General features: G+C 39.0%; 1 protein-coding gene across 1 annotated transcript in view; it reads right to left on the minus strand.

Annotated features, from left to right (window-relative positions):
* clstn2a (calsyntenin 2a) overlaps nucleotides 1-11870 on the minus strand; it is a 55629-nt gene that overhangs the window by 34427 nt on the left and 9332 nt on the right. Inside the window, exons 5-8 of the mRNA XM_034104849.2 lie at nucleotides 8380-8529; nucleotides 5708-5893; nucleotides 4907-5164; nucleotides 3150-3271 (exon numbers count right to left, since the gene is read on the minus strand). Of these exons, the coding sequence (XP_033960740.2) occupies nucleotides 3150-3271; nucleotides 4907-5164; nucleotides 5708-5893; nucleotides 8380-8529 (716 nt within the window). The remainder of the gene's footprint in view (nucleotides 1-3149; nucleotides 3272-4906; nucleotides 5165-5707; nucleotides 5894-8379; nucleotides 8530-11870) is intronic.

Below are 11870 nucleotides of genomic sequence, written 5' to 3' on the forward strand. Positions count from 1 at the left end.
TTATACGGCATGGATCTTTACTACTTTATATAATAATAAATAATTAAAGGCACTGTTTTATAACTCCTTGTGCCTGGCAAATGAGAAAAAGATGTCCTGTAAAATATTTAATCAATCTTTCAAACTATTACTATTCAATAAATAACTCAAAAGTAATGTTGATATTTGTGCAGATACAAGATCATAATGGATTTAAGAACAGAAAATCTTGTGATAAAGTACCATTGTGGAAACAATTACCATATTGTTGGTGTTGGATGACTGTTATCAATAAAACAAAATAATAACTTAAAAGATTTATGTGCCTGGATTTTCAATGTAGTTATTGTGCAGTCACCCAATAGGCATGTTCCATAAATCCAAGAAGAATATTATATTTTTTAAGGATTGGGGCAGTTTTCAAAAGCACTGCTCACTTCTGAAATATCGTGTGCTGCTCCAGGGCACACATCAGATTTTCATTTCAGCATCTCACATTCAAAAGTAATGGTTTGGTTCTAGACTCAATCATTTTGCACTGACATTCAACACGAAGATAGGCCAGAATTGTTTAAAAGAAAAGAGGTGAAGACACCAGTTTCTCTGTGGAAAGTAGCCTTTCGTCAATCCAGCTGAAAGACATGTTTTCACACAAGAATCCATCAAAGCAGTTTCACTAATGTACTGCTCTTTCCACCTGCATGTCAACTCAATAAAGAAGTTGAGTGCACAACATGTTCAAATATGCAGGAAGTCACTACCATAAAAAGCACATTATGACATCGTGAGTACAGCAAACTGCACTCGACTTCACAGATTGATGATCATAGAGTTGTTTCCTTCACTTGCCCAAATGGACTGTGCTCCTATGATGTCATATCTCATTAACCTACAGCCTCCATTTATATTTCATGAAAGTTTCTGCACAAGCGAGTTGTACTGTAACTCATCACATATTCTCTTTGACTGCAAAACATGCTTCCTCTGTGACACTCCGCAAGAGTTAGAGGAGCAAATGGGATCCCTGTTATCGATGTACTGTCAGTGTGAAAGGGAGAGAAAAAGAGGAGAATAGAGGAAAGATAATAAGGAACAGAAAGAAGGAGAGAGGAAGATGGAAATAAAACTTGGGGTCGTTTGCTCTTTTGCTAAGAAAACTCAGCAGTCACTACTTGGCTGCCCTTCTCTTTGTGTCACACACACACACACACACACACACACACACACACACACACACACACACACACACACACACACACACACACACACACACACACACACACACACACACACACACACACACACACACACACACACACACACACACACACACACACACACACACACACACACACACACACACACACACACACACACACACACACACACACACACACACACCTCTCTGGGCCTCAGGAGAGAAAAAACACTGGATCGAGAAAAACACTTTTCAATCTACCTTTGACCTAGAACAAACAATCACAGGGTTGGAGGGTACACACCGGCACAGGAGGAGATAGTGCCAACAAAGACTCGCTGGGATATTTGCCTGCACACAAAGACTGACTGCATAGCACAAGAAGACTAAGCCTTGTACAGTCATTTTTTCCATGCAGGATGAAATAGTAAATTGGGTAAATCCAGCATTACAGTTCTCATAAGACTAGACAAACATGCTGATGCAGGGTCACACAGCCATGGGCACAAATAGACAGAAAGACCCAAATACAATACAAATCTCTTATAATCTGCTTAGTGCAGCAAAAACTCCTAATATCTTGCTGTAATCATGAAGCATGTTCTAACAATTTCAGTGTGAGTTAGGCATATGTTGATCCCAAGGCTGAATAATTAGATCAGATTTACATCTACGATCCATTATTAGTTATCCAGGGAGAGTTGTGTAATGGAGACATTTTGGTTTATCATGATTGCATTTTTATATATTTTTTTTAAAGTAATATTTTCTTCACAAAGCGTCCGCCTGGTGAAAAACATGACTAGACGACCTTCAGCCGGTTCTCATTAAAGCATCCACCTGACCAAGGTGTTATTGAGCAATACTTTCTGACTTTCTTTCAAGAACATTTCTGAAGGACTTAAACAAACACCACTTCATATTAGAACATTGAATATAAACCTTTATATTCATACCTGCCTAATGTGCGTATTCTTTTGTAGAATTCAGAGGTTATATACCAGTGTGTACATCTGCAGGATATTTAAAGTAGGAAAAGCACTGTGCAACAGAAAATACATTTTAATATATATATAATCTGTGAAGCTGAAGCAAGTTCATATGTTCCAATAGATCGGTGCAGTGACGCTTCCTAAAACCCGGAAGTACTGTAAGCTGCGCATGGGTTCCTTCCGGTTCCCTCGACCAAAAAGCAATGCAATTTCTCCATAGGGTTTTGGAAAATAGCTCGAAATAAGGTTTGTGGTTGACAAACATTTAAGAGACGGATCACGTTTTGTTCAGTCGAATAATCTCCACATGTCTACCTCTATACTTTTATAATGTTCGAATCATAAATCTATCGATTCGATTTATGATACGGTAAATTAGTTTAACAACTCTCCTGAAGCAAAGACAGACAATAGAGACGCGCTGCTGGTTGAGCTATTACCTCTAACTAGACAGACTTTCCACTGTGGGCCTATTATTGTGGTGTGTGTGTGTGTGTGTGTGTGTGTGTGTGTGTGTGTGTGTGTGTGTGTGTGTGTGTGTGTGTGTGTGTGTGTGTGTGTGTGTGTGTGTGAGAGAGAGTGAGAGTGAGAGTGAGAGTGAGTGCATAGGATAATAGTGTCTTCCACCCTCTTATCTCATGCAGCGAGCAGAAGAAAGTGATTGAGGGCCTCCGGTAATTAGAATGGATAGCCTCTCCTTTCACTACGCAAATAATGATAGCCCTTCACCTGATGTAGAATATCACCCTGCATCTAAACACACACACACACACACACACACACACACACACACACACACACACACACACACACACACACACACACACACACACACACACACACACACACACACACACACACACACACACACACACACACACACACACACACACACACACACACACACACACACACACACACACACACACACACACACACACACACACACACACACACACACACACACACACACAGCTCACCTGCTCCAGTTTCCAGTGGAACTCGGCGGGTCTGAAAGTGTCGACCTGGGTGACATCTCTTCTGAGCAGGAACACCAGGCGGCAGTTGTGGACGTACAGAGAGTAATGATGGCGGTTCATCTCTGCGAGGGCAAGATCACAAACATACATGGTCACACAGTTAAACATTATTCATATAATGTATGTATCAACAAGATTATGCATTCTATAAGCTGATGTTATAATTTTTTTAATGATTATTATTGATTTTTTTTTTGGTTTTCAAAAAAGGTCCTACAGCATCCCCGGTGTCTGTATTGAATGGCAATTAATGATTGGTTCCCCCCCTACTGTGACAATACACTGAATCAGCTTTAGATGGGATTAGTTGTGGATGTGAATCTGGTTCTCTTTTGAACACAATTCTTTCTCTACTTACTTTTCCTAAATGGAAATGAATGTTTTGTTATTTTATAATCGTATAACTGCAGATAAAAACGATCAATTCCGCCTTGTGGTTGTATGCCTCCACCAGGTCAAGAGGCAGTGTACATCCATCGGTGTTCGAAATCATCACATCATCATATTATCGTATTAGACATACTGTACTGTACTATATCAAAAAGCCTTACGGTATGTGTATGTGAGGTCACAGTGACCTTTACTTTTGATCCCCAAATTCTACTCAGTTCATCCTTTAGTCCAAGTGGATAGTTATGGCAGGCTGAAATATCGTGCTCACAAAACTGGGACAGACGGAAAAACCCCAAAACGTGTCCAAGCAATAATGTGAAAATTAAATATGGTTGTTAAAGTGATAAAGTTAGGAGTGAACCTTCAAATTAAAAATGTCGTAAGCATGTGAAAGAAAAGTGGACCGTTGTCAATGTCTGAGGAAATAAACTGCTCTGTAGTCTGGGGGCACGGTGTTTACATTTAATGTTTTACCATTTTACTTCATGTTGGGTTATAATTCAGTACAATCATTTATTGTCTCTATAGCACATTTAACCTTTTCTAAAGTATGTCAGTATTAACAACTGAATATAAATATAGCCTTTTTGGGTGAAATAATATTATTTATATATATTATAAAGCTGGGAGAATGTCATATCACTTTTGACCTTCTGGTAACAGTCAGTACGGACATCTTGCTATCATAAAATGCTTTAATAAGAGTTATTATGTCCTTATCTCCCACCTTAAATTCCCTAGAGTTAGGCCATCCAAATGATGGGATAAAATAGATGGGTGTTTTTCACACAGTATTGGTGATCTGGCGTTCACGCTGAGCCTTCTGGTACCGTTCACATCCTTAAGCCAAAAAGTTTTTTTATAAGATTGTAGTGGCTCAACACGAACAGCTCTGCAGTTTTGCATTACAAGATCAGACTGCACATTTCGTAAGCTAATAAGCCATCTGTGAGACCATTGTGAGAGCGTGCAGTGTGCAGATGGCTTGCTTAATTACACAGTTAAGGCAGCTCAGTTCAGTTCGGCAGCCGGGAAAAAGTTTTAAGTTTCAAAGAGCATTTGCTATTGTGAGCGGAAGTCTGGGTTTAATTCTATTGTTATTTTCTTAAACAATGTTTTTTATCATGTTTTGTTTAAAGTGTTATTCTAAAACTGAGTAAATTATAAATAAAATATTCCAGTATGTTAGACCTAATTAGTTTAAAGTCTTTCCAATTTAAGCAGAAGTGCTTCTCAAATATAGGACAATTAAACTATGGAGATGTGTTTTTTAACAATGCGTACGTAGGAAATGTATTTCTTACCAGTCTTGTCGGAGTTACACAGCAGGGTTTCCTTCTCCGCTCTGAGGCCCGGACTGGGACCGTGCTTCATCCATGTTGCTATGGTGAACTGGTCTGTGAGGTTTTGGGGCACCACGTGGTCCGGGATATTAGCAGCCTGACGTCCCTCGAACCTGTAGATGAGATCGCTGTCCCGGCCGCTGTCAGTCAGCAGAGACGCTGTCCAGTTGGTGGCAGGGCTGGAGGCAGGAAGTAGGTCGGTGCTGCTTGACGCTGCTCCTGGAACAGCCAATCACAAGATACAACACTGTCATGGCGGCTACTGGAGCAACAACCTGGAGAAAAACTTCCTCTGCAAAACTATGGTTACTACAATACTATCTACATAAAACCTAGATTTGCTAACACCTAGCCCATAAACTAAGATTGATGTGCCATGTACTGTTTATGCAATGATCATTGTTTACAACATGGTATGTTAATTCCGCCTTTGTGACCTGATAATTGCCAAATTTCAAACGGATGCTTTTAATTGTTTTTTAGAGAAGTTTAAATAATGAGTTTAAACACAGATGAATTCTAATTTCTCAAAAGGAATATTTCAAATTAGACTCCAGAAGTAGATATGGCAATGTAAATATGCAAATGAATACAGTGCAGAGGCTAAGATGTCAAGAGGTAATATCTTCTACAAATTGATTATTTTCATTATTATAATAACCTCTTTCATAACACTCAACTCTCAAATTGCATCACACTATTTAAACAAGGAATTTAATTAAACCTTTTTTCTTTTCCCTCTTCTTTTTTCTCTTTACTTACCACACAGTTTCTGCAGAGACTTCTCAGAGTAGGTTTCCCGATCGCAGCCCTTCCCGATGTGATTGGTCTGGAGCTCTACCATCGCTTTTACTCCAGACAGGAGACCTCCGCACGTTTCCAAGTGCATCTTGGGAAACAGCTGCCTGCTTCCAGTCCCTGGCTCGTAGTCCACGCGCTTGTTCCAACCTTTAAGGGCCAACATTAGTGTTGTAGTTATTAGTTTAGTCATGTCAGTGGTGTCATTTGTTGCTATGACAGATATAATGACCAGGTAACACATTTGACTATTTGGCATTTAATTACAATTGTGTATGCTTTTAATTCTTAATAATTGCCTTCATTATTTGTGTCTTTATTTATTGACTGCATTACAAATATTATATTATTATTGCAATGCATATTAGATTTGTATACATAGGAACTTTGTGAATTAGTTTCTTTGAATGTGCTATAAAAAAAACATATACTATTATTATGTGATTTATAGGTCTATGGCAAATGTAAACACTTTGTTTCCTTCCGTATATTCTTTACGATATGACAGGCTACAAACATCTATATTAATTGATTTGTGTCATGAAACTCTGTCCACTGTAGGAACCACATAGGTCTTGTTGCTAAAATTGTTGTCTGGTATTGTCTGGTCCGGTATTTTCTGCTCTGACTTTCTGTTTTACTGTTGGAGGTTTCAGAATGAGCATGTGGGTCTTGAAAGAAGGTCAGGCTACCACACAGGCTTGGAATATTCTCAGTAAATATGTGCCCTGTGCCGAATCAAAAGAAGACTGGAAGGGCCGGTAACATGACAGAAAGAAGGTGCAGACCTGCTTGTAACTGTCAGTCCTGTTGCTCCTGTGCTTAAGTGTTGTATAATTCATTACCCAAGTGTTAAATCTATCCCAGATGTACGGAAATCCTTGATCCTCAGTATTGAAAGGGATTTACTAGTATAATGCACAGGAAAGTGTTTGTGCATGTCTGTGTTTATTTTAACACCTGGCAACTCTTTCCATGGATATAGAATATGATATCAAGTCTCCTGAGACAAAAAGTGAAATGATCAGGTAAGCGTGGAGGAGTGAGAGCTGAGGAGGAGAAAACCATAATTAGCCTCTATTTATGCCGGGGAGCAACTGACCTTTTGCACACGTACAATAAATAAGGTTGTGTCCAAAAAGACTTGATATTTGAATGCATAATTGGATTATGTTTTATTCATTCATTTACGCTACCATGGGTTAATGGTTTTACGACAGGATTATGCAGTAAAGCCAATTTTCAGAGCCAAAATCCCAAAGAATCACGCAACATTGATAAGGGTGTTAAAGGGGTATGATAGCAAGGGCTCCTTTGTGGTTCAAATGCTAAAAGAAGATTGCCCTGTTGTGCCAGCTGGATCTCAGAAAATATGTTTTCCCATTAAGCAAGATCTTGGAGAAACAGCTGGTGCTTCCTCTTTTTCGAAAATATGTTCTGGTTTAGGGTTAGTTTCCCCAAATCAGTGGCCCCTTTGCTTTGCAGTGCATGCAGATTACATTTACAGGAAGTTGAATGCCATTTCAGACAACTTTCTCAACACTATACTGACTCACTCTGCACCTCCACCCCTCGGATGTGCACTGACATTCCCCTCAATGTGTGTGTGTCCCTAAAGCCTAAACAACTGGCATTCACGTATTTTTCAGTAAGCGCTCTCCTTGCACTAAAGGATCTTGTCTGTGACATTAGGTCTGCTTTAACTACATGATTCTATTAGCACACAGAGAAATATGAGTAGGCGTAGAGAGTATGCAAGTTTCTTTAGGATAGCTGGAAAATGTCTATTCAATCATTGTGAACAAGTATCTCATGGTAATGGGCAACACAGTATTTGGACCTTATATGTCTGATAAACTGGAAAACACAAAATGGATGCAACAGCTTAAGTGAATGTCATGTGAGACTGATATTCTACGTATTTTATACATCAAGTTAATTAATAAGGTCAAATCAATCGCTTCAAAAATATTTTGTCTATTATTATCGTATACAAATGTATCTCACTAATGCCACACCACGGTATTTCTTTTTTATGTAGCAATACATACCACATGTAATTAAAGTGTCACAGCTACTTTGGAATTCCTAACCACAGACGGGGGTTTTAATAACCAATTGGGATCACTTAGAATACTTTTAAAATAACCATCAACTCATTCCTTCTTTATAAGTTTATTTCTCTCTTTCCTCCCCCGAATTGTCTCCTTCTTCCTCCCTTTCTCTTTCTTATCTTTCCCTGTCTTCCTCTTTCTTTTCTGTGTGAGTTTGACTCCTGAGATGCTCTCAGTGCTGACAGGTGAAGCAGCGGGGGAGAAGGGGAGACTCGAATGCCGAGCTTCTCGCATGTTAAAGGATGAAAACAAAAACACTCCAGTCAACTTTCCCTCTGGAGGTTTTTGTCAGGTCTTCTGATTTTCCTCGAGAGACGTTCAATCTAAAATGATACAGAGAAAGGCTACTCTAAAAAGATATGCACCTTCTGCTTACATTTTGTTGCTATCATTTAAGAATATTTAACAAAAAATGAGGGTCCATGTTCTACCAGCAAACTGTCAGGTACATCTCTATCAATTGTTACAAGGTTAATAAAGGAATTTAAAAAGTGTTTCAGGGACTGTTTCTTTATCTCTGACCTTGCCATCCAGGTTTGCAGACAGGTTTCACATCAATATGCACAGCCACGTCCTCCTTTGCTCTCTTCTGACCGCAGTCAAAGGCCGTCACCATGATCTTGTAGCTCTTCTGCTTGTCATAGCTCAGCCGCTCTGTGTTTCTGATGTTACCTGAAGGACACCAAAACAAAGAATTATTATGAATATTTTTTGACAGAGGAACAGAAAGGCTTATTTGAAAATATTAAGGCAAGAAACATTTAAAAAAAAGGATCCTTGAAGGCAAAAACAGCACTTAATATTTATTGAAGCCTTTTACCGACACCTCAAGGTCCAGTAACCTTGTATTGTGTTAGGATATATAAGCCTTTTGTAACAGTCAATGTAAATTCCCAATTATGGATTCATCATCACCTATCACCACGGTAACAGTGTGAGATGTAGAAGATGCTCCAGTCCAGACCAACATGCCTCGAGTACGGCTGCTAGACGAGGTTATAACTGAAGTTATACTAAGTCATAGAAAGCAACCTGCAGCTGGCTAACTTTACCTAGTGTTTAATCATACAGGTACTTACTTTAATGTATTAATTAATACAACTTAACATGATAAAGTGCATTTTTGAATACTGGTGGCAATTGTCATGATGATTGTTTATTGTTTTTATTTTGAACAAGATGTTACATTTTTTATTTTGGCCTTGTTTACATACGTACTGAAAACGTATTTTCCAGAACATAAATATATTATTGACCGATTAGTTTAAAACTCTTATGGTTGGGTAATATTTTGCGTATCTCTCATCAAAATTAAATTAAAGGAAATTTCAGGCTGTTTTTCATGTTGTGTTTAAATGACTAAGGTCTGGGTTTTAAAGTTTTTACTGTTTTGGAAAATTGCAGTTTGGAAAACAACCCACCATAGTATTTCCCTAAAATATTGGGGCATATTTTATTCTTATGCGCACAAAGATATTTTATCAATTGTACTCAAAACTGCTTTTGTCATATATTTTTTAGAACAAATATTCCAAAAGTGATAATTAATTTGAGAAACAACAAACATATTTGATGAATTGATAACGTTTTGATATTATTAAATCTGTGACAATCAGTATCCTTTTGAATTTAAAAAGTTTGATCCCAGAACAGCAAACAATAAACATAACCTGACCAAAATAATGTTCAACTGATGATTTGTTATATGTGTGAAAGATACAGATGTTCCTCAAGATAAACAGCAGGCTTACAAATGATGGCATCATCTTATTTTCAAAGATGTTTCACATCATTCATTGCCATCACAGTCCATCTCTGGCTCTATGAGGAAAACTGAGGCTATTTTTGTTGTTTGCATCTGGAGGCTTTGCTGTATGAAAAGCTGTCACTTTGATTGCTGTCATGGAGGAGAGGAGAGCAGAAGAGCTGGAAAGAGAAAATAGATTGAGAGGCCAGAGGAGAGGAGGTGCAGAGAGTACAGCAGGAATCAGTGCAGGGCACAGCAGTACAGAAAGGAGAAGACATTTGAAGTGAAGAAAGGTGAGGAGGCCACAGTTCTCACCAACACCTCCCACAGTGACCATTTGATCCACAGCTGGGCTGAACAACAGTAACAGTTAAGGTAGTGGATATCCACCACATTACATTTTTTAACAAAAAAATAAGTAGAATTTTCTAAAGACAGTGTTATATTATTAGATTATAGACAGTCCTACTCGCCCAAATATTAAGTCCCCAAATAAATCCTCCTTAATTGATCTAATTTTAACAAATGTTCCACATAAATACTCATCTGTGGGAGTATTTGCTAATGATGTGAGTGACCACTGTGTTGTAGCCACAATTAGGGACACTAAGGTCCAAAAGGTTAAACCACGTGTCATCACAAAGAGAGACAAAAAACACTTTGTGGAGCAGGGTTTTTTACATGATCTGTTTGATTTTGATTGGGGTAGAATCAATTTGTGTGCTGATGTAGAAACTGCATGGTCTTATTTTTATCTTGGTTTTATGAAAATTATAGATAGACATGCACCTCTGCGTACATTTAGAGTGAAGGGACGAAACAATCCCTGGTTTTCTGCTGAGCTGTCCAGTCTCCTTCATGAGAGAAATAATGCTTGGGCTAAGGCTAGGAAATCAGGCTCAGAGGTAGAATGGCTACGTTTTAGGCAGCTAAGAAATAGCTTCACATCTCAAATAAAAAGTGCTAAATCAAAGTACTATTTGTCGGTTACCACAGAAAACCTGAATAATCCTAGGAAATTTTGGAAAGCCATAAAATCGATTTCCACTGGTGATATCCCAAATGAGCTACCTCCGTGCCTTACCACAGCATCTGGCATTATATCAGACAGGGCTACTATGCTCTGCTTTAATGAGCATTTTGTGTCTTGTGGCTCTCTGTTTGGCTGTGTGGCTCCTGTGAACGCTCCAATCCTTGACTCTGAACAATGTGGTCTGGAAAACCCTTTCAGTTTTACTCCTTTAACTGTTGGTATTGTTCATGAAGCATTATCCAAGTTAGATCCTAGGAAACCGGCTGGCCCGGACAACGTAGAACTTTTCTTTTTAAAGATAGCTGCAGATTTTATTGCTCCACCTCTTAATTCTCTTTTTAACCTCTCCCTCAGCACGAACACAATTCCAAAAGTATGGAAGTCTGCTTATGTCTTGCCTTAAAGGCCCTGTCACACTGTCCCGAAATTGACACCCGATGGACACACAAATATGGAATTGTGAATTTCGCACGAAGATGGCCCCGAACCACACACGAAGGCAACATTTACATTACATTTAAGACATACAACTGCAATGAAAGTACCAAAAACAATTATGTTACAGTACTATGATACTGTACTGATATATTCAGACTTTTTTATCCGTCTTTATATGTAGAAAATATTACGTTTTCTCCGTAATGTTGTTTCCATAACAACAACAATTTCCTGTCAACTGTCCTTCAAAATAATATATTATATCCTTTTTAGTTTCACAGAACACAAATTGGGTTATTTACATAATATATTTACATGATTTTGTTGTGCAATAAAACAACCCGATGGCCACACGATAAAGGAAATGTTCAAATTCGGCTGTGATCGTAGCAACATCGGGCCGTTCGTGAGGGCATCTTAAGCCATCGTATGACCGCTGGCGGAGTTTCTCAGGCTCCGGCAGCAACTTCGTGAGTGGAGGCAAAATCTTTGGCATGCCAAAAAATAGCCGAAGGACCTTGCGAAGGTTCATTTTCGTGTTGAATTCGTGTGTCAATTTTGCCCTTCGTAAGGCCATCGTGAGGGCATCTTGTTATCCTCGGTGCCATCGGGCATTCGCCCCGATCAGAGTGAGGGTGAATGCACCGATGATAACACGAAGATGACACGATTTGACAAGATGCCCTCACGAGTGCCTTACGAGGTTGCCGCTCACGAAGTTGCTGCCGGAGCCTGAGAAACTCCACCGGCGGTCATACGATGGCTTAGATGCCCTCACGAATGGCCCGATGTTGC

The sequence above is a fragment of the Pseudochaenichthys georgianus genome, chromosome 17 (assembly GCF_902827115.2).
Source record: "Pseudochaenichthys georgianus chromosome 17, fPseGeo1.2, whole genome shotgun sequence".
Lineage (NCBI taxonomy): Eukaryota > Metazoa > Chordata > Actinopteri > Perciformes > Channichthyidae > Pseudochaenichthys > Pseudochaenichthys georgianus.